The following is a 22,814-nucleotide window of genomic DNA, read 5'->3' as shown; positions in this document are numbered from 1 at the left end:
ATCGACAAACAATATTTGGATGAAATTTACTATTGGTAGCCATTCACAGATATAGGTAACTAATTTCGCTTTCGATGTATGCAACTAAAAAATGATGATAATATTAACACAATGTTAAAGTGTAATCATCAATTTTCATGTGTTGGACCAATTGAGTTATTATGCACCACTGGTAGAACACCAGATGGTATATAGGTGGAACATGTCACGCCAACATGAATTTGTTGGTTACTCGTTCAGAGGAAAAAATCCCAAAAAAGTTTGACATTCCTTCCAGATGTACCATGGATGAACGGAAGGATTTGATCAAACAAGTTACGCCTCATGGGATCCCCCCGTACGATATTCATGAAACACAAACGGCAAAGCGATTATTTTTTTGACAACCAAGTCACCATGAGTATTTAGATAAAATTATCAAATTCGAAATTATTGAACTGAAAATCAACAATGACGTGCTAAAGGTCTTAGTGCAGTCTAACTACCGGAAACAATTTTGGCCAATAGAAATTTTAGCTATTTTTAGTAAACATGTGAAAATGGAAAATGACGTGTCCTTGTCACAAATTTAGCATTACTTAGTTGTAGTATTTCATGTCAATTTTATTTCTTTCCACTGTGTTGAAGTTAATGTAATGTTTGAATTCATGTCTATTATGGAGTGAAATCGTATGATTATTATTTTATGTTCATGGTTTACCTAAATCAAGAAATTGGTTAAATTAAAATCATAATAGTGGGAGCAGAAAATAAATTTGTTGGTAAATAAACAAGTATAGAAAGATAAAAAACAAAGAGAGTAAATAAAAAATAAAAAAAAATCCCCCATCAATCAACTAAATAAAAAACAAAGAGAGTAAATAAAATATAAAAAACAAAGAGAGTAAATAAAAAATAAAAAAATTGTGATCATACTACTTCTATGAAATTTAAATCCCATGTTCATTTCAACGTCAATTTTTTTTAAAAAAAATCAAACTAGTTGTTTTATGTAAACTAATTTATCTAATAACTTTCTAAATGGGTAATAAAAGTTCTCAAATAATCTAAAACAAATAACTGTATATACATATTTTTGAATTTCATAATTAATTATGAAGTTATAATTAATTCTGAATTTTTTTGTAAAATAAAACTAAAATATAATTAAAAAATATATCTAAAATTAATTTTAAACTCTCAAACAATTTACTAACGTGAAACAAAACACACACTTCACATAATTTAGATGCAACACATAATGACTAAAGATACTTTAAGCCTATGTTTGTAACAAAAGAGAAAGATAATATTGACGAGATAGAAATGAGGTAGGGATGTTTGGTAAGTAAGAGAATAAGAAAAAATAATTTCAAAATTACTCAGATCCATATTGTATTATTTCAAAATAGTTTTTAGTTGTTTACTTCAATTTGGAATCACATTCATACTATTTCGATGAATTTGGAATCAAGTAATTTAAAAATAAGGTTTTAACGTTAACACTAATATTATAAACCAAAGTAACTTAAAATATACAAAATGTTCAGTCAAAAACAAAATATTTTCAAATACAAGAAAAGTATATACATAGTCCAAATATGATAATATAAAATGTGTAAAGAAATTATGGTTGATCCGTGCGTCGCCTACATCGAGACCTCACATATACATTGTCGTCTTCTGTGACACCCCTAACAATCCTGATGCATTCTTCCATGACCTCATGTGTCTCTGTGCCTGCCGTGACTATCCTAAGGTTGAGCAGAAGCTCCAATGTTTCAGCGATCGCATGGCAAGCATCCTGTTAAATAGAAAACAAACAAATTAGACAAATTAGTATTAAAATAATTGACGTAAATGGCATTTGATACAACTAAGCAAATATTAACACTTACCATTGCATGTCTAAGTTGGTCCACATGAGAATAGGCATGAGTCAATGTTGTTACTAGTGGCTCTGGGACCTGAGGGATATGTGGCTCCACAAATGAGGCATCATGCATCGCAGGTGGATGTTGCAGCATATCTGATTGTTGTGCCGTGGTCATGAATGGATGAGAAATGATGAAGAACTAATCCATGTACTCGAGCGCACACTGACCTAGCACAAGACATATCTCACCTGCTGGTGCAAGATGGTCTGAGTAGTTCATCCACATGTCGTCTATTTCTTCAAATGACACCCATGAATCGACAGCCTCTGTAGGAATACTCTGGACGTATCTGAACTGGCGCATGACCCTCTCTGGTCAGTGCCTGACGGCAACGGGCCCCCATCGTAGCTAACCAGAAAAGCATGAAATCAAATCAATCTCTTGAACGGGTCGATGCTCCCCATAAGGCATCCAACAGACATCAGGAATCCTGAGTTGATTCAGACATTGCATGTACGTCGCTGTAGATATGCACTACTCAGTTGCCTTCGTAGCAATCCACTGACATGCACGTGGTGACACCTCATCGTAGTCCGGATCAGCCATACACTCCGCAACTGATGGAAAGTGCTCATATATCCAACACTACAAAGATTACATGAAAATCATACAAATTTTAAATGAGCGTCTTAAATACCCTATTTAAAACATTATTGTAATTAATTTATGAAAAACATATTAATTGCCAGTGATGTAACCAGCAAGTTGTCGACTACTGCTCCTATAAGCATCATTCAAATGATCGTACATATGCACTAAAGCAGCAGCTCCCCATGCATAGCTCCCACTCTGACTCAAGTCACGCAGAGCGTCTAAGAAGACAACATGAACATGGGTTGCACTCTTGTTAGCAAAAAGAGTGGAACCTAAAAGATAAAGAACATAGGCACGAGCTACAATAGTCCAATGTCCGGCCTGACATCTGCTTTGATATATATCTCGTAGTCAAGATAGGCATACGTATGGTCCATGACACTGTGTTGTCTCGGCCCTGACTACCTCTTCGGATACCTCTAGTAACTCAACCAACATCAACACATCCTCGTTGACATGCAGAGGCTCGAAGGTATGGAAGGCACCAACAATTGGAAGATGAAGCAGAGATGTCACATCATCCAAGGTGATGCTAACCTCTCCCACGGGAAGATGGAAACTGCTAGTTTTCCTGTGCCACTTCTCCACAAACGCGAATATAAGTCCCCGATTGCTAGTGTTTACTGAACACGCGATCAAAGAACTTAGTCTTATGGCAGCAACTAGACCCTCAATTTCATGAGCAGGCCTACCAAATTTCTACACCTTCCTCCCATGGGAGGATAACTTCAATTCAAGATGTTCCTGAATTGAAGTATAAAAGGAATAAACACTTTATTAACATAATAATTTAAAGGAACACAAATTTCAATAATAACAGATACTTAACAAATAAATTAACTTCAAAATTATAAATACCTCTCCATTCCATATGCTAACTGCAACATGGTTAGCATACTCGGTAAGCACTGATGGGTCACGTGGCCCACCTGGAAATCCCTCAGCATCATCACCAGTGTCTGCACCAGGTGCATGTACATCTGCAGCTATAACAGGGTCATCTGCAGCTACCACAGGCTCATGCTCGACAATAGGGGCAGCTTCCCGTTGCCTACGTGCCGATGCTGTAGGCCTTCGCCGCTGGGGGACATCATCTGAATGATGATCATCCTCTCTCCCCAAGGCTTTGCTTATAACCTTACCTAAGGCACGACCCAAACCTCTAGTTCTAACCATGATATACAAATGTTTACCACAAATTCCATCACTAAACCACACAAATTCATCACAATATTACTTTTTCAAACAAAACACAATTCAACAACTTATACCCTTAAAAAAGTAATTTCATTTTCAGTTGTTACAGTGTTTGAATCAATCATTTGGAAAGGACATTTTGTGTTAAATTTTGCTAGACTTTGATGTTTCTCCCAATCATTTTTTATTCAGTCAACAAATTTTGCATTCATACATGTGATATTTTGCAGGATAATCCTTGTAGGCATAAACCAGAAATGGAAAACACACTTGAGTCTTCTGGCAGTCCATGACATAGAAAGGTATTTAGCATGATCTACTATGCTGTGAATGTGTCTTTGTGTACTCTATGAAGTCAGATACTAATTTCAATCTCTTAAACATATTTCCTATAGATATCAGTTTGGATATTTTTTATGGTGAATAAATATCAGTTTGGATATTCAAAAGAAAAAATGATTTAAAAATTACTATGCATATATATCGTTGTCATGTTGCAGATATCAGCCAGATGGGATTCGGTTGAAGCATGCCGGCCTATAGTTGATGAAGCACCTATGTTTTATCCAAATATTAAGGTACTTATAATTATCACTATCATAGTATTATAGTTTTTGGTGGTGGCTATATTGTATTTTGAATTAACTTTTTGTTTATACTCTAATTAGGAGTTTGAAGACACACTTGGTTACATAGCTAAAATTCGCTCCCAAGCTGAACCTTATGGCATATGTAGGATTGTCCCTCCAGCTTGATGGGTACCACCTTGCCCTCTTCAGGAGAAAGATTTATGGGAAAATGCAAAATTTTCCACTCGTATTCAGCAAATTGACTTGCTTCAGAATAGGGAACCCATAAGAAAAAAAATTAGGGGAAGGAAACGAAAATGTAGAAAGCAGTCAAAGATGGGCATGGGTATGAGAATTGCCAAATCAGGTTTTGAAGCTAATGTTGCTTCTGAGCCTGAGGAGAAGTTTGGATTCCAATCAGGGTCAGACTTCACACTTAAAGAATTTCAACAATATGCTAATGTTTTTAAAGATTTCTACTTTGGATTGAATGATGCCAATGAATATGAAAAAGTTAGCGATAGTAGTCACTAGTAGAGATGAAAACCCTCTGTGGTGGAAATTGAAGGTGAATATTGGCGAATAATAGAGCAACCAATTGATGAGGTTGAGGTACTAATTGCGGTTCATTGATAATATCGTTAGTCTTACTATCACATAATTATGCAAAAAAATTATATATTATTCTATTATTTTTGAAGGTGTATTATGAAGCTGACTTGGAAACTAGATCACTTGGAAGTGGTTTTCCTAAGACATCATCCTTAACTAAGAATGAGTCAGATAGATATGCCCTGTCTGGTTGGAATTTGAATAAGTTCCCGCGACTGCCAGATTCTGCCTTATGTTTTGAAGGAAGTGATATCTCAGGAGTTGTAGTTCCAGGGTTGTATGATGGAATGTGCTTTCCCTCATTTTGTTGGGTAAGTAGTGAGAATTACATTTTCTCAGTCTAAATCTATGCTAGAAACAAAGTTTAAGGCATAACAGATGATTTTACTAATTTTCTTCTTAATCACTTTCTGTATATGTCTGTGGAGTTATAAAGTTTAAGTTATTTTTCATGAAAGCTTTGTTGAAAATTTTAAAATTTGTCTGTTTTTTTTAAATATAATTTAATTAAAGGTTCAGTGGAGAAAATAAAGGACTAGAACTAGTGTTAGACATAGACTAGAATCCAGATAGGGGTTGCTACAAACTGCATAATTATTGCATCCTACACATATACAAATTGTATAACTACGCAAATTCATCACAATCTAATTAATAGGCTAAATACTTATCTAAAGTATGTGGTTCACATTTACTTTAGGTATGTCAATGAAATTCTCCATAACTACTTATAGGATAAGTAATTAAAAAGGTAAAAGGTTGAGTTCCTCCTATAACCAAAAATAAAGTTATGCGCTTAAGTTATTCGCTTAACCAATGGTTTGGCTTGAGGTATTTGCTTATTTTAAGTCATTTGGCTTAAGGTATTCCACTAAAATGAAAAGTAATGCAAACTAACCACATTTCCAACCAATATCAACATGTTCAAACAATTAAAACATTATACAATACAAACCAAAAAGCCTCAAAACTAATATCAACTTCAATTCAAACCAAAAAGCCTCAAAACCAAACCAAAAAGCCTCAACATGTTCAAACAATTCAAACATTATACAATACAAACCAAAAAGCCTCAAAACCAAATTTCAAACCAACATCAACTTCATCAAAGAATTAACGCATAATTTGAAACTTATTTCATTACTCAATCGTACTCTACTTCATCCTAAAAGCCTCAAAACTAACCATAAACCCTCATAAAAACCATTTTTCATAAATTATAACCTATTTTGCATTTTTTAAATTAAAATAGATTCATACGAATCAAGTTGATCCGTAACACTCGTACAAATCACCTTGATTCGTAAGAGTCTTACGGATCAAGGTGATCCGTATGACTCTTATGGATCAACTTGATCCATCAGGCATATACGGATCAACTTGATCCGTAAGAGGGAACTTCATTCGTAAGACTCGTACGGATCAACTTGATTTGTATTATGCTTATTTCATCCGTAAGTCTGCATACTATTACGGATCATCTACCTCCTACTTGATCCGTATGCATAACCCTATCACCTACCTCTAATGCGGATCTACTAAATCCCTATGCGGATCAACTTAAACACATTACAAACCAAAAAAGAAGTAGAAACAAAAATCATGGGGAGAAAAGGCTTACCTCGATGTCGACGGTGGAGCACAGCCCAATGCACGTCCTCAATGCCGTCAAAGCAAAGCTCCAAAGCACAATGCAAGGACAAACAAGGGGATGAAGAAGAAGACAACTACGCAAGAAGAAGCAGAGCGACCCAATAAGAGGTAAAGAAGAAGAGTCGCGTGAGAGAAGGAAATGGGGAGGCATTGGGTGCACAGTCGTGTGAGAGAAGAAGAAGAGAAATGGGGGCGTTGCACATTTGTTTAAAAAAAATACCCAGGGATATTTTTGTCCCTTAACATAATATGTTGGGTGCACCAGCAATAATGTTAGATGCATCTAGCATCAGCCTCTATATAAATACCAATCTCATGTTTATTGAGACTAGGGATTAGAATAGGCCAGACCAAGACTTTGAATAAGTAGGTCTAACCTATTTTTATAAAACTAAGGCTTTAGTATGATCTATTATTTATCATGTTTATCGAGAATTTTTTTATTATCAAAATGTTAGTAATAAGATTTAAATCTTCTTTTTTTAAAAAAAAATAATTCAAATCTCTCACCCGATACTCCAATAACACTAGGCCACATGCTAATGGATTTTTTTGATACATTTATAAAGTTTATAATATATAGAGAAAAGGAGTTAGATACTGTGTAAAAAAATTTGCACGATTATCCAATATATATATATATATATACCTTAAACTCGAACAAAAGTTACACATACATGTACTACCGAAATACATTAAAAGGTTAATTAATAATATATGATATAAATATTGACCATTTAACTGGCATATTCTAGTCACGAAAAATTATATTTATTTGAGATATAATGTATTTATATTTTGTAAAAGTATATTGATCTATACTAATTTATATATTAACTTATTAATTTATCTATAAATATAATACTACTACTAATGATAATTTATCAATAATAATAATAATATATGTTAATTAATTTATTTAATAGTAGTAAATATGCATTCTTTGGTACATGAATGAAAATTATAATTTATATAACTCTTGTAGTTTTTTTGTTTTTTTAAAGTAGTATAATATAATGTTTTAAATCCTTGCAATATATTAATACACCAATAATTAATAATATCATTAGTATTAATTTGTCCAAAAAATTATTAATACTGATAATATATATATATATATATATATATATATATATATATATAATATGTAATTTTTTTTATTTAGTTATAGTAAATATATGTACAATTTTAATTCTTATTTAAGGTATATATGTATTATCACTTTTATTTACGAGTTAAAAGATTCTATTAAATATCAACAAGTTATTGGTTTAAGTGGTCCTAAGCTTGATCTACCTAGCATGATTATGGAAGTTAAGGGTGTGGACTTCAAATCATTGACCATTCTAATGGAAGGAGGTTAAAAGTGCATTTAAATATAAGTTTTTTAATTAAAAAATCCCAAAAAAGATTTTTTTTAATTTTAAAATATTTTTTTCCCAAAAAAGCATTATCCTTTTTAAGCTTTGACTTTTTTTTTTTATAAACTAAAAAAATAAGAAAATTTCCTTATAAATTCTAAATATCTCCTTTTTTCATTTTATAAAGATAAAAAATCCTTTCATAAAAAAATAGGTATCTTTTAAAATTTTAATTTAAAAATATTTTTTTGTTAAAATAAAAAATATTGTTATCTTTAATAATATGGAAAAATAATAATAACTAAAATTCTAAAAAAAAAACTTGTTCTTACCATGGTAATAAAATATTTTCTATGTAATTTTGTTTCATTAATTAGAGATGTTGCTCCCAGAATTATACTTAAGAATTAACTTTTTTTTAGGATTTTCCAATATTTTTTTCCTTCAAAATAAAAAATGGTGATAACTCCATTGAAATATTTTTTGTTGTCCTCGTCGTGATCCTTGTTTTGATAATATACCAAATGTATCTCTTGGATTTCTTCTTGTTATATACCTTGATATTCCAAGAGAGAACCGTGATATCATTAAACACATTTGTCATTAATAATCATGCGAAGAAGGACTTAACGCTTAAAGGGGCTTCAATGGGCATGAAAGTCCATTGTAGGAATAATTTAATTTGGTATTTCATCAACCAAAAATATCAAAAATTGCATAATCATTATTATGAGAGGCTCCAATACGATGGGGGTCTAGCGGTATTGCCCCACTAAGTAGCCATAGCAACCACATTTAGCACAAATGATGCGCAAGCCTTTATATTTGAGCATATAACTGTGATCATTAAGCCATTCCTTCCAAACGATAAGTTGACCAAGGTCAATTTCGACCTAGATCCTCATAAAACATCCTCTTTTGACCCTGATAGTATTACAAATGACCTTCATAAGGTGGCTCAGTTGCTAACAGGAAACTATTGTCATAATACACCAAGTTTAATCTAGAAAAAAAATACTTAGAACACAATTGTTCAACTTTCGCATAGGGGATGTGAATTTTAGATTCCATTTTATTATTGCCACTAAGTGTTAAAATTGTTGTGTTTTTTTGGACTGTCTTCTTATGTGGAGTAAAAACCCAAATGAGAAATACTCTTATTATCTCATTTAGTTAAATGGAGAAGGGATTAGGATGAGGGAGACTCATTTGTGAGGAAAAAATAGTTACAAAGAGAGAAAGGAAATAAAAAATCATTTTGATTTTCTACACCCATCAAAGAGCGTTTTTCATATTGTAACTGCGGATTCTTTCATCATTAGATCGAGCTGATTTTTGGACCGCAGTTTTGTTTGGTTGGATTGTCAAAACAATATATGGAAATAGAGATAAGTGTTTCACATTCTCTATTCTACATTTTGGGGGTTTTATCTTCTTGTCTCTCTATTATAAGCATTGGTGTTCTGTTTTGATTTAGCTACTTGTAACACGTTTAAATGCACTTGTTTGATTGAAAACTCTCTTTGTACCTTTATTGATTATAATGAAGTTATTTTTTTGGTCTAGACGACTCGTGATTTTTACTCTTATTGTATTCAGGGGTTTTTCACATTAAACAAATTGTGTGTCTTGTTTTATTTCCGATCCCCTATTGATTCGTAACATATCCTTGCAAATTTTGAAGAATTTATTTCTGCTGCTTTATTATTTATTGAGTTTGTTATTGTGTTGATTTTTTTCCCTTAAAAAATATCATTCAAACACCTGTAATATTTTCTCTAACCTTCGATATTGTCATACCAATGTTCTTCACCAAAAGTTTAACATTAAAATCCTGTCATAGGCAGCATAAATCATGAAATACGCGTTCATCCAAATGCGGCAAACAATTGCCATTTTTTTTTTTTCATTCTACGCGAACCAAGTTCTAGGATTGTTTAAGTCAATAATAATGTGTGGCGGTGTAATTATTTCGTTAAACAGATGCTCTGTCGATCGTCGTTACAGAGAAAGTAAAACATCTTCTGTCACCATTTTCGTTCTTTAAAATAATATTTACTTACATATATTCTTATAAATTTAAAAATTAAAAATTTAATACCGGTTAATTGGACAAATTATTACACTAGTAATGTATGCATAATACGTTGTTGGGCTCATATGGTTATGGTGAGAAACAAAGCCCAAAGCCCATGTGATGTTCGTGCACGGTGAATGATATCTCTTGGCTATACACTTATAAATACTAGAGAGTTCTAATTCCAGAATTGAATTACGAATTATCCAAAGAATCTTTATAAATAGGGGACTATATTTTTTGTTTAAAGTAAATTCATCGATCTTTCACTTCCACTTTCGTTTTTCTCCCTCTCAGGTACTCGTCTCTTTCAACATCTCGTTTTCATTTTAGGGCTTTGAATTTTAATTGTGTCGATCTCTTTTCGTTCTATGCTTGCTCGTTTTTCATTCGTGTGTGTTATTTGCTTCGTTTCACCGACCTTCGTGTTTAATTCTGCTCGTTATGACGCTGTTTGGTGGATTGATTCGGTATTTGAAACTCGGTGTATGCGAATTAGCCTTTTGTTCTTCTTCTTTTCTGAGGCCTTTCTAGGGATTATGACGAAGCCGCTAGTGTTTGCATTTGAAAAATAATGATTAATATTTTTATATCCTCTGACAACTTACGCTTGCAGCAAAAATTGAATAAAAATATAGGATCATTAGGCTTCCTAAGGAGGATTTACTATAAGATTATTGTTGAAAAACTTGTAATCCTTGATTGTTAGTTGAATGGTTTATTGCGATTTAATTACCTTGCAGGACATCCTGTATTAACAGTGAAAAGTGCATCTGAAGAGACAGAATGCAAGGACCCGGGGGTGGCAGGGATCGTTTCTTTGATTTTGGCGATCCTTTTGGTGGTTTTGGAGGCTTTGGTTCCTTTGGACCTCCCAGGAGTTTAATCTCAAGCTTTTTTGGGGGTAGGGACCCATTTAATGATCCTTTCTTCGCCCGACCTTTTGGAGGGATGTTTGAGTCTAGTCCCTTTGGTGGTCCTACTGGATTTCCTTTCCCCCCTGGTATGAATCCATCTGGGTTCCTTGAGCATCCAGCCCCGGGTTTGGATCCATCTGGCTTCCTTGTGCGTCAAGCTCCAGAGCCTAGTAGACAAAGGAGGGGACCAATCATTCAGGAATTGAACTCTGATGAAGAAAATGAGGAAGCAACGGAGGAGAGGAAAGGCAATCCGAGAAAGCATGGTAGGTCAGACAGTGAACCCTCTGTTGAACATCCAGATGATGAAATTGAAGGTAACGTGTGTTTTGCCTTCTGCAGTAGGTGCTTTTGCTCTATTTCCCAAAAGGGGCAGCTTGGTTTTGCTTAGGCTGATTCCCCCCCTCTTTTTGGTTCATGTTGCAGGGAAGAGGAGTAGACTGGCTGGAAATGAGAGCAGAATCAATATAACTGGGCCTCGGCCTCAATCTCACAGCTTCTGCTTCCAGAGCTCAACTGTCAGCTACGGTGGTCCAAATGGGATGTATTATACATCCTCAAGGGCAAGGAGGAGTGGAAGTGATGGAGTAAGCATTTGGATTGTTGTTTAAAACCTAGACCGAATCCAAGATTTGCAGAATAATATTTCTCTGATGCCGTCTTTGTTGTGTTAGGTGACCTTTGAAGAGAGGAAGGAGGCTGATAGTTCAACAAGGAAAGCTTCTCACCTAATTTCTAGAGGCATTCGTGGCAAGGTATTCATATACTATTCTCTTTGGTTGCTATGTTAGATTCAGTTGGTTTGGTTTTGGAATTGCTGTTAAATTTTTAATGGTTTAACTTCTAACAGGTCTCTTATTTTATTTTACTTACATATGATATTTTATAGGGACATTCTCTCTCAAGAAATCTGAATTCAGATGGTAGGGTAGATACTATGCAGACTCTGCACAATATAAATGAAGGTATGCCATGAATCTGATATTCATGATTCTTATGGTGTGATATGACCATAGTAGTCAATGGTGCGTTATAGTGCCACTATAGCAGTGTTGCCAAGGGTCCCGGCTGCTCCATGGAAGCCTGGTGTGTTACAGCTCATCGTTGTGCCTGGAGTGGCGTGAGTCCTTGCTGTTATTGCGGTGATCATGACCGGCATTGCATCAGTGAAAAAAAACCATTTTTTGGCCCCCCAAACGATGTCGTTTATTGCTGGGGGAGGGGATCTTGGGATTTCTTGCCCCTCATCAGGATGCAAACCTTATTTCCCCATTCCCCCTCCTTTGGAAGGCAAAACATTGCACTACTCTTATTGGTCTATTCTCTCTTTAACGCAAACCATCTGACCTAGAGCTTTCAGCTATGTTTCCAGCCAACCTGCATTCTGTGGAACTCTGGCACACCACTCTGTGGTCTTTACTCTGTTCACATGCTTTGGGTTCTGTTATGCTGACGTCAAAGAGGGTTCATGTTTTGTTGTGTGTGCAATATGTCCATGTTTTGTTTTATGTTTCTTTAACTGTTGTGTTCAAATAGTTAAATCTTATGTTGCCGTTTCTTGCTGTACTTTTTTCTTTTTCTTTTATATTACTGGCTTGACTCTTGTTATTAAGCTGTGTTTGGCTATAGTTATGACTTTTAATTATTAATTATGAACATGCCTTTAATTATGGACATTTTTTAATTATTTATATTATGGTCATGGGTTCAAATCCGGAAACAGTCTCTTTGCATATGCAAGGGTAAGGCTGCGTACAACATCCCTCCCCCATACCTTCGCATAGCGAAGAGCCTCCGGGCAATGGGGTACGAAGTAAAAGTAAAATTTATATTAATATAAAAATTATTTAATTTATATGAAGTAATTTCGTAATTGTGGAATTTGTGATCATCCTGCTATCCGCTATCTCACTATAGTGGTTGATAAATGATAAATATGGATATGACATCTACTTTCACAATTCCATATCCTTGTATGTCAGCATTCCTGAAGGTTTTGGGTTGTTATTTTGTAGATGAGCTTGCTGGCTTTGAAGAAGAATGGGAGGAAAAGGGTCAAAAGTATTTGCCTGGATGGACTGGCAGTGTTGGTGAGTAATTATCCTTTCTGCTACTTGGGGATGTGGATGCTTAATCTCATTCTCTAGAAGATATCTCTACAATTTATTAGAGAATATTGACAGTTTTATGTTTAAATATCGGTACCAAAAGTTTCCAAAATGACTTTCTTGTCCTCTTTTTTCTGTGTTTTGTTGTTTTAAATTCATGTTCAATTCTTTCCCCTGTTCTTTTAGTTTCTAGTGTTTGCTTTTGCTCATTTTTATCTGTTTATTTATTTTAAACAGCTGTAAGTATGTTTTGACGGAAATCAGTGCAAATGAAATGACATGCTGTTTTGCTATTTTTAGAAACTACATGGCCATCTTATTCATGAGCACATTCATAGCACCACTGTTTTTGTGTTTTCTTTTTCCGGTCCTTTTTTCTCCAATCTCATTTTCATTTTTCTTTCAACTTTCACATTCTTCCACACATTTCTGAAATAATTTTTAACTTGAACATACGAAAGTGTATGCCCACTTCTAGTATGTATTAAGAGATATGGCTTTCACATATGTGCTTTCTATTGTACATGGTTATGAATTTTCTATTGTATTATTGTATGGAAAACTAAATTAATCATTAGTATGATGATATTCTTAGCTTGCGTCCTTTATTGGTGAGAAGTAAAGGTGACAATGGCAGAGAAGTGCAGTACATTCAGTGGTATGGAGAGGATGGCTTCAGTGTGCCTGTTGTTATTATAGTTAATTGTATTTTAAATGCTATGCTATAATATGAATGATTAATGAACAATATATATCTCTTGTGAGTATGCTTTTTATGTTGGTATACTTTCATTTATCTATTATATTTGCAAATTTTTTGTGTCGTAGCTATCATGTTTATACATAATTTAGAAAAGAAGCAAACCAAATATCAGATTCCGTTGCAGCATAAGTCAAATAGTACCATATGGTTGTTAGAGTGTATATTTCTTTCTTCAAAGCAGCAATAGTCCATTTGTTTGTCATTTTTAATGTGTGTTTTTCGGTGTTTCAGAAGCTAGCGGTAGTAATAGACAAGCAGTGCAGGCCAGGCGCGGAGGTTGGGCACTCCCTTCTTCGGAGCATAGTCATGCCGTGGGAACAATATCTGAAGCTAGAGATGAAGTTGGTCCTCGCACACAGGAGAGGGTTAGGACAAATTCAACTGGTAGGAATGCATACCGTCCAGGAGTAGAGCGTGGCCGAAACTAAGGCCCTAATGTTTTGCTCAAATACCTGACTCCCAAATTAACCATCTACTAACCCCTCTGCAATCTTCATGTTAGTAACTGATAGTGTGCTTCTTCCTTTTCCCTATATAGCTATATGACCATTTTGGCCGTTACTCTTATGCTTTTATTGGATGGGTTTGTCCATTGAAATTGTTATGGTGATCATAGGGGTCTGAGACCTGAATGCATAACAAAATTTATAGCTGTCATTCATGAGGCATGAGGTGTTTAGTTGTTTTATGGTGCGCATGATTACTTGCACCATATCCAGAATATATTATATCGGTGAGGTAGGGGCGTGACAAAAGAAAAACAGATTTGAACTGAACTGTTTTAAAAAAATTGAACCAAATCATTTTCATGAAAGATTTGGTTTGGTTCTTTGAAAAGACTGAACCATGTGTGTCAAACGGTTGACCAAATTGGATTGAAATGAAATGATCCAAAAAAGAACCAAACTGTTTTGATAAAAAAAAAAAAAAAAAGCCGACCTATTTTTAGAAACAGTTTGGTTTGAATCAAATCATATAGTTCGATTCAGATGGTTTTTTTGTAAAAGCCAATTTTTTCAGTTCTATCCGTGAGTCGACTAAGTGTGGACTTAATTAAATTAATTTTAAACGAGCAATTTTGTTTTGGGCGTGGAACACGAACGAGCCACTTACGGTTAGGTGGCGCGCTGCCTTATGATTTACGTAACGCTGGGTAATAGGTTAGTTAAATTGGATAACCATTTCTTATTGGGTAAATAATGAATCATCGAATGTACTCCATTTTTAAAATCCATTTTAAATATTTTAGGCTTCGGCCTTTTTATCATTTGGGTCTTGGATTTTAGTGTTGAGATATAATATGTATAAATATTGAATTTATTATAGAATTTTTTTATTGTTATAAAATATATAATGCTTTTAAAAAATAATTTGTTAAATAACTTAAAATTTATTAATCTTCATTTATAAGATTTTTTATTTATTTAGAGTGAAGATATTTGTATATAAAAATAATTAATAAATTATATTTTCTTATTAAATGATTTATGAATGTATAAATTTGTGTTAAGATCCGATTATTGATTATTTGAGCTGTTAGTGATTCATCTACATTAAAACTTGGCAAATTATCTTACAATTTATGATACTTTTTTTTTTACGTCTCTAGAGATTGACTAAGTGCAACATTGTTTACCCAAAAGACCATAATTTTCAGCTTATTTTGAATACTTAAGTATGTAATCTTTTTTTTAATTAGCCAAAAAGACCTGAAAACATAATTCAATGTTTTTCTTGTATTTTTTTTAATTTTCCTTTTTCTAGCGTGACGTGAAAATTTATTTACAAGAAAACTTTGTAGATAAGCATATAAAACCTACCTATTGGCTGAAACTTTTAGTCGGTAAGTCTTTAAATATGCTAACTAATATATACATTTAAAATAAAAGGTAAATAGTTGATCACTTGATTTTTATTTATTTTTATTTTGGTTTGATCTTCTAATTTCTTTAGTTGTATTATGATTTTTTTTAATTGATTATTTTGTTAAGTAAATAGTTTCAATGATGATAAAAAAATTGTCAGAGTTGATAAAAAAATATCATAATTGACTGAAAAATAAATTGAAACAAAAGAATAATAGAGGAAGTGACATAAACTCAAAATGAGAGTAGATTGGATTCTTAAAGAAATTAAAAAAAAAATTGTCCAATATAGCATGTTTTGGAATTACATGAGAAACTTGTTTGACATTATAAGTCATGTCTACAAAAAGCTACAACTATTTTTTTTTACTGAAATAAAAAGCTACTACTTATTTCTTTATTTTTTTCACAGATTTGGAATATTTTTTGGATTAATAACGTGTTTGTGGTTCCCAAACATATGTTTTAACTTTTTCAAATATTTAACGTCACTGTAAAAGGATAAAAAGAAAAAAACATATATATAAAAAATTAGAAACTGAATGCTAGTGTTTCAAAATTGATACAAATTATTAAAAAATTATTTATGAAATAAATAAATGATTTTTTTAACTAATAAAAAAAATTAACTGAAATATCTGGTTGAATATAGCTATAATTATGAAATAAATTATAAAAATATACGGCAAAAAAAAAATAAAGCTAGAGGAATAAAACATTTAATTTTATTTTAAAAATATTACAATAAATTTTTTATACAATAGCAATAATAATATTTTTATAATAATAATAATAATAATATCATAATGTTACTTATATTTATTTAAATAAATGAAAATCAACTTCTCAAACTTATTTTTTTAAATAACTTAAAATCTTATACTATTTTTTAGTTAAATAACTAAAAAAAACCGGTACCAATAGTCGAATACCATAACGCAAATTGAAGACGAAGCAGGAACCACAATCTGGGTTGATCTATGAGTACCGGCACCACTAGAATGCTAGTGAAGGAGATGTTGCAACTCTCTTCTTCCACACTTCACTTCTCTTCTGCGTTTCGCGCCCTTTCTCCTCCTTTGCCATTCTCGATTCAATTGCGACGCTCGCGCCGCCCTGCAATTCGATGCGCTTCCTCAGACTCCGACAAAGTATCGTCTCGGCTGTCGCAGGTTCAGCACCTTCTTCAACAGGCCGAACACCGTGCTCTCTCCGCCGACCAGGGCCCACCTCCTAAAATCACCTTAGGTTAGGTCCCTTATGTCTCTTCTTATCATTTTTCAAATAATTATTTTGTTTTGGTTTGGTTTCAGATCATGTTACGGTGAGCTTTGCCAGAAGTGGAGGACCTGGGGGTCAGAATGTCAATAAAGGTTCGTTCGTTCGTTGTTTTGTTTCATTTTACTTTCTGTCATGCTTAGGAGGCTCTTTAGTTGTCTTTGTTTGTGCTGATTGGGCAGTGAACACTAAGGTGGACATGCGCTTCAACGTTAAAAATGCATATTGGTTAAGTGACAGGGTCAGGGAGAAGATTTTGCAAACGGTATGTCACTACTCACCACTAATCTTTTCTGGCGCAAAATCCTGTCACTAACTGTTTACATAAGCCTTAAGGGGACGTTGGGTAGGAAACAAGTCTTTTCATACCCGGAAAACATAGATTCCTACGAAAGTTGATTCTTGGGAATCATTATTCCTGTGAATGTGTAAAATAAGTTGATTGATGTAAAATATGTAACTAAAACTTTTCCTCCACCTGTGAAAGTTTAATTCCGACCCCCACCTTAGGAATGTTTTTGAGAAAAAGTGAGCTAAAATTGATTCCCAGGAATCATAGTTTCCTGACAATTTTTTTTATTAATTGCATACCAAACATGAGAATCATAGTTTTCCACTTTAAGATTCTTGAGAAAGTAAAAACTTTCCATCTACTTAACACCCCTAAATGTTACTATATGTCAATTAATATTTGATGTGTATCGAGTAGTGCACAAATTTCACTCTATATCTTAACTGGTCACTTTTTTTAATCTCGACCTTTGTTGGTTTATTCCTGGTTTGAATGATCATCTACTTACATCTACCATACGTTCTATTGATATTTGATTTTGTTGGTGCTGAGCAGGAGAAAAACCGTATTAACAAGGATGGGGAGCTTGTGATTTCTTCAACCAAAACTAGAACGCAGAAGTTTGTGTCTCCCCTTTTGTACTATTTGTTTTCTCTTTTCTTTGTATGTTGCAAGATTGGTTGGCCTTATTCTGCCCTCTCTTTTTTTCTTTCCTCTCAGGGATAACATTGAGGATGCTTTGGCAAAGCTTCAGGTAACACTGGAAAATTTAGTATATAATTTTTTTTATTGAAATTGTTCAAGAGAATGTGTTTAGCTTTAGGTGTTATTGTCAAAGCATATATCTGATATCTCCAAAAAGCTTATACTCTTTGGTGGAGACCCAGGAATTTTTTTCTTCTTCTTACTTTTGGTTCTCTACAGTTATCACTTATCATTGCTTGGTACATTTGGAAATGATTATATTTCTATCTCTTGTTTTCTTACCGGAAACACAGTGAAAAGAAAGTGATACTTTTGTCTTCTTAAAGATGTTTGCCAAGTAACGTCAACTACAGGAGACAGACTTTTTTTACTTTCTGATAGCTCTGAATTTGGTTACTTCTTAGTCTTTTCTGGTTTTGGGGATTGGAGGTGTTCACTTGTGAAAAATGTGCGGTTTGTAATAATTCAATCTCTTACAGATAAACAAACCGGTGGAAGAATGCAGCTTAGGATGGTGACTTGGTGGTAGACATATCTCTTCCTCATTTCTGTATTCTTGTATTGTACTCAGACATTATAATTCAAATTTGAAGATTTCTGTTGTTGGCTATTTTTTTTTATTTTCTTATGAGTTAGAGTAGCATCTTAATGGAAAATGGAATATATCTTGGAGGAGTTTGTACAGTGGTTCCTTATTGTCTTCTCCGCTACTCATTGGTTGCTTTCTTCTTTATCATTGAGTTGGTTGATTGTCATATCCACATTTTGGATCGTTCATTCTCAACATAGGTCATTTGTGCCATAATAGAAAAAAATAACAGAGAAAAGAAAGGGGAGAAGAATCAGTTCCATTAACCCCAATGAATCAGTGGTTACAATCCTGTATTTATAAACTGATCAGTTAGAACAACTAACTAACTCTAACTGACTTAGTAACTAACTCTTAACTAAATAAGCTAACCTAACTCAGGTTATAAACTACCCAGGACTGCAGTAGAATAACTGCATGTCCTTTACAGTACTCCAATATTCCAAAATGCCCATAGTAGTGTTTCTATTTTTAGACCTTATTGGAGCATAGGACAGCGACTTTACTCTGCTTCTGCATATGTGACCATTCTCTGCTTGAGTTTGATGAAGGCTGTGCATTTGAAGGAGGTGGCTACTTGAGATAGAGATTGATTGGGTGATTTTTTCTTAAAACAAAACCTGACTGCTGCATTGTGAAAGCATGTCTATCACTGGTCCATGGTACTTGTTTGGATCCAGATAAGGACTAATGGGAAGGAAAATGTCTTAGTTTTATTGCAATATACACCAAATATTTTGTATGAAACAACCATGCATGCTAGTGATTCCCTTTAAAAATATTGGTTAGGGTCATCTATGGTATGATGTGTTTATTTGGATATTAGATTTAAGTTATCTAATATTCCTTTTTCCCCCTTTTCAACAACATAAATTGAGTTCATTCACTTCTTTTCTTGTTCCTAAAAACTGGCTTTTACCTAGCAATGGTGCTTTTCTGTTTATTTAATGGCAAAAAATAGGAAATCATTGATGCAGCATCTCATGTCCCACCACCTCCCTCAGAAGATCAAAAGAAGAAAATTGCAAAGATGTAAGAGCACTTCTCTTTTTGTGTTTTCTAGTACTTCAGGTTAAATACAATTTCTTATTTTCACCACCATTTTGTTTGTGGCTTCTATTACACTAGAATGATGAAGGGCATGTGACTGACAGCTGTTAATCAAATTTGCACTTTTGAAGGGCTGCCATAGGAGAACAGAAACGCCTCAAAAGCAAGAAGGTGCTTTCAGATAAGAAGGCGTTCAGGAGAAGTAAAAATAGCTGGGACTAATACGGTGTTGTCCAGAATCTTGAAACTGTTTTATGATTTTTGTAAGTTCCCCATTATCGGTTACTTGAGATTCATTCGTCAAACATTCTGTAGTCGATTTCACCATGCCTATATTCTCAATTGATGTCTTTGAGCTGCAGGACGCAGAACCACAGTCCTCTGAATTCTAATACTACCATATTGGATACACACAGTAGATGAATGGTTGAATATAACCGTGAATTCGAGTAGCATAGCCCAACAAGCAACCAACCCACTGGATGGACCTCAATGGTGGTTAGTTAGCCAAAATTGTGATGTAGCTAGGATCTAAACGAATACGATATTTTCAATTAGAAATATCATATATTGGTTGAATCTGTAGTGTTTTTCTTTGTCAGCTTTTTGCCCTTTTAATGCGCCCTTGGCACGTGTCCAGATTGATGGATCTATATAGGCATTGAATGTCAACAACCCTGGGAACGTGCTTCACGTAAAAACACGTCAATACATAATGCCGTTGCCAAAATTTTGTCAAATAAATGACTCCTGGCTGAAGAAGGATTCTTCGAAAAGTTAAGGATTAGTAATCCTTTTAAAAATTAAAAATAGAAAGGTTAAGGATTAGTAATCCTTTTAAAAATTAAATTTGGTGTTATACATATGCAAGGAACTTGTAAGTAAAAATATTTAAAGTACTAATTAAGAAAGTTAGTTAATATTATTACTTTTTAAATTTCAAGTAAAAAATAAGATTATTTTTAAAATATTTTTTATTGGAACCTGTGTTATGAATAAAAATAAGTTCTTGAAAATATTATTATAATTAAATGGAAAAGTGTTTTAGAAATGATAGTATTAAATATGATAAAACTAATTAGATTTATTTATATTTAAATTTAATATATAAGATAATTTTTTTACTTATATATAAGTTGAAAGGGAATAGCCGGAAAGGGTTGGTTCCTTAGTAGGTTCGTATTGTTACATTTCCGCGATAGAATTTTTATTTAATCGCAGTAGGTAGAAGAACAGTGCCACTTGTATTACCCGCAATTTGCTAAAAATTGATAATTGAATGCATTGCTCTTAAACAAATACACGATAAATATCAGTTTATTTTCTTATTGCTTTTAACCATAACTCATGGTGGTCCTATAAACTACAAGATTCGGGATGTCGTGACTAAAATGTGTTTTCGTGCTGTAGGGGCTAGGCCCTAGGACCATATATGATTGCAAATTGAATTTTTCTTGCAGTAGCACAAAAAACGACAGTATGAAAGTAAGAAAAAGATATGAAGAAAAAAATAAGTAAATAACAGAGACACGAAAAAATAGAGATAGAGGGGAAGCAGATGGATGTGCTTTAACTGATTCAATATATATGGGGTGTTATCCGTGTGCTGTGAATGATTCAAATTTCAAAGATAGATGGGGTGTTATCCTTTCCCTTCCCCAAAATCTGAGCTGGTAAATTCTTACTTGATAGATAAAAGAAAATATTGAATGTTTTAAAAGTTTTAAAACATTAAGTTTCTTTATTTTTCATTTAATAATTTTTACAAAGAAAAAAAATGTTTTTAGTTTTTATACTTCCGATTAAGTGTGTGATTGTTTTTTTGTTGAACAAGCTTCAACCATAGGGGTGAGTTGCGGACCTAGAGGACCTAGCAAACTTTATCCACACACTCGTGGGCTATTAGCTTAATTCGCCAAATTTATGAAATATATGAATTTCATCTTTAATAACATTAAAAAGCAAGATGAACTTCTTGAAATGACATACTAAATTTACAAGTTTTTTAAAGTTTAAGGAACAAATTCAGTGATACAAAAACAGAGGGACCAAATTTATAAGAGAATTTTTTAAAAAAATATATATTAGTTGGGTTAAGAAAAGGGACAATCTACAGAAGAGAAGATCAGTCATCAGAGTAATTAAGGTGCTATATTATAACGAATCATAAAACAAATAGAATGGTCTGTGCCATACACAATTCATGCAGTATTGTATCTGCGTATTTACACAAGAGCAAAATTGTATACCAGTTACGGACATGCCTTTCGTAAAACAAGTTAAGAAAAAAAAAGACAAGATAACCTAGGCAACTATACTTAAGTTTTGTCCTAATAGAAGCACTGCTGCTAAACCTAAAAACGTGACCCGAGTGAGACAAATTCATCGTCTAATAACGTGCACCTCCCCTGATTGTTGGTCAACATGCTTGAACCATTTCTTAGCAGCCGAGCCTCCCCCAATGGCCGACACGTGTGCTATCTCAAGCCCCTTCCCCACTGGTAGATACACCGAACGAACAACACGACGCGACCCTTCTTCCAGCACGCTCCGCCATCTGAAACCGGAAGTAGCACTATTGGTGGCGGAGTTCACGTTCTTGCTTATCAAAACTGCACCTTTGTTACTCAGCTTCGCGAGCCTCAGCACTCTCGAGAAGTTCACGCGCGTGGAATCCACCACCATGACGTCTATCCCGCCGGCCAACCCCTCCATCACCTCCTCCGCCTCCCCCACCACTATCTCCGCCGACATCCCCGCCTCCCCCATTCTCTCCGCGTACTTCGATCTCGACCTCTCGTCCGGCACCACGCACACGTGCCTCCCTCCCGTGTGCGTCCTCGCCACGGCCAACCCCACGCTCGTCGCCATCACTCCCCCCTCCGACCACGTTTCCACAATCAGCTGCGCGTTCCACCCCGCCGCCATTGCCGACACTAGCTCCGCCACCCCCGATTCCCGGAAAATCCGACACTGCAAATAAAACAAGAGTTAGATATGCTTACATAAATAAACGAAATAATGCCGTAGAAAACACAAAGAGCGTGCTTATGCTTACAGATTGAACTGTTTCGATGTATGCTTTGGATGCTGTCTCTGGGGACCAAACTAGTTTCATTCTCCTCCGATTGGTTTTTCTCTGTCTGTGATTGTGAATAACTGAATATGGGAGGAATTGAGTCACGAGGGATGAATATATAGTATGAATAATGTTAGCGAGACAGAGAGATGGAGAAAGAAAGGGTTTCTAGAGAGAGAGAGAAAAGTA

At 34.1% G+C, this 22,814-nt stretch overlaps 3 protein-coding genes across 12 annotated transcripts; 2 read left to right on the top strand and 1 right to left on the bottom strand.

The window, feature by feature from the left end:
* Positions 1-10,053: 10,053 nt before the first annotated feature.
* LOC100790082 (uncharacterized) lies at positions 10,054-14,424 on the top strand. Of its 2 annotated transcripts, XM_041015917.1 has the most exons (8): positions 10,056-10,276; positions 10,723-11,213; positions 11,323-11,483; positions 11,571-11,651; positions 11,786-11,861; positions 12,912-12,986; positions 13,600-13,662; positions 13,999-14,137. In XM_041015917.1, the coding sequence occupies exons 2-7, from the start codon at positions 10,766-10,768 to the stop codon at positions 13,617-13,619; spliced, it is 861 nt and encodes a 286-aa protein (XP_040871851.1). In that variant the 5' UTR covers positions 10,056-10,276; positions 10,723-10,765; the 3' UTR covers positions 13,620-13,662; positions 13,999-14,137. The 2 variants fall into 2 exon arrangements, with proteins under 2 accessions (XP_003525769.1, XP_040871851.1); XM_003525721.4 differs by lacking the exon at positions 13,600-13,662 and having other exon boundaries at positions 10,054-10,276; positions 13,999-14,424.
* Positions 14,425-16,543: 2,119 nt separating this feature from the next.
* Positions 16,544-20,125, top strand: LOC100789553 (peptidyl-tRNA hydrolase ICT1, mitochondrial). 9 transcript variants are annotated; one of them, XR_005891289.1, is made up of 8 exons: positions 16,545-16,880; positions 16,946-17,005; positions 17,093-17,175; positions 17,758-17,822; positions 17,923-17,956; positions 19,458-19,528; positions 19,625-19,809; positions 19,909-20,125. XR_005891289.1 is itself a non-coding variant. In XM_003525720.5 (8 exons), exons 1-7 carry the CDS (start codon positions 16,613-16,615, stop codon positions 19,766-19,768), a joined length of 672 nt encoding a protein of 223 aa, XP_003525768.1. In that variant the 5' UTR covers positions 16,545-16,612; the 3' UTR covers positions 19,769-19,809; positions 19,909-20,125. The 9 variants fall into 9 exon arrangements, 5 of the variants coding, with proteins under 5 accessions (XP_040871131.1, XP_040871132.1, XP_003525768.1 ...); XM_003525720.5 differs by having other exon boundaries at positions 19,678-19,809; NM_001379564.1 differs by having other exon boundaries at positions 16,555-16,880; positions 19,678-19,809; positions 19,903-20,123.
* A 1,559-nt stretch (positions 20,126-21,684) lies between these two features.
* On the bottom strand, positions 21,685-22,814 carry LOC100788494 (uncharacterized). The gene is made up of 2 exons (XM_003525719.4): positions 22,605-22,814; positions 21,685-22,519 (listed from the first exon to the last, which is right to left on the bottom strand). Exons 1-2 carry the CDS (start codon positions 22,662-22,664, stop codon positions 21,929-21,931), a joined length of 651 nt encoding a protein of 216 aa, XP_003525767.1. The 5' UTR covers positions 22,665-22,814; the 3' UTR covers positions 21,685-21,928.

The sequence above is a fragment of the Glycine max genome, chromosome 5, assembly GCF_000004515.6.
Source record: "Glycine max cultivar Williams 82 chromosome 5, Glycine_max_v4.0, whole genome shotgun sequence".
NCBI classification, from domain to species: domain Eukaryota; kingdom Viridiplantae; phylum Streptophyta; class Magnoliopsida; order Fabales; family Fabaceae; genus Glycine; species Glycine max.
The sequence above is the reverse complement of the archived record's forward strand: the minus strand, read 5'-3'. Positions and strand labels throughout refer to the sequence as shown.

What these genes read in the sequence shown, in the direction of transcription:
- LOC100788494 (XM_003525719.4), bottom strand. Translation starts at nt 22,664, where the DNA reads ATGAAACTAGTTTGGTCCCCAGAGACAGCATCCAAAGCATACATCGAA. An exon ending in ACATCGAAACAGTTCAATCT is followed by an intron (nt 22,520 to 22,604) that starts GTAAGCATAAGC and finishes TTTTATTTGCAG; the next exon opens with TGTCGGATTTTCCGGGAATC.
- LOC100789553 (XM_041015197.1), top strand. Translation starts at nt 16,613, where the DNA reads ATGAGTACCGGCACCACTAGAATGCTAGTGAAGGAGATGTTGCAACTC. An exon ending in ACCTCCTAAAATCACCTTAG is followed by an intron (nt 16,881 to 16,945) that starts GTTAGGTCCCTT and finishes GTTTGGTTTCAG; the next exon opens with ATCATGTTACGGTGAGCTTT. An exon ending in ACCAAAACTAGAACGCAGAA is followed by an intron (nt 17,823 to 17,922) that starts GTTTGTGTCTCC and finishes CTTTCCTCTCAG; the next exon opens with GGATAACATTGAGGATGCTT.
- LOC100790082 (XM_003525721.4), top strand. Translation starts at nt 10,766, where the DNA reads ATGCAAGGACCCGGGGGTGGCAGGGATCGTTTCTTTGATTTTGGCGAT. An exon ending in GGAGGAGTGGAAGTGATGGA is followed by an intron (nt 11,484 to 11,570) that starts GTAAGCATTTGG and finishes TTGTTGTGTTAG; the next exon opens with GTGACCTTTGAAGAGAGGAA. An exon ending in TCTGCACAATATAAATGAAG is followed by an intron (nt 11,862 to 12,911) that starts GTATGCCATGAA and finishes GTTATTTTGTAG; the next exon opens with ATGAGCTTGCTGGCTTTGAA.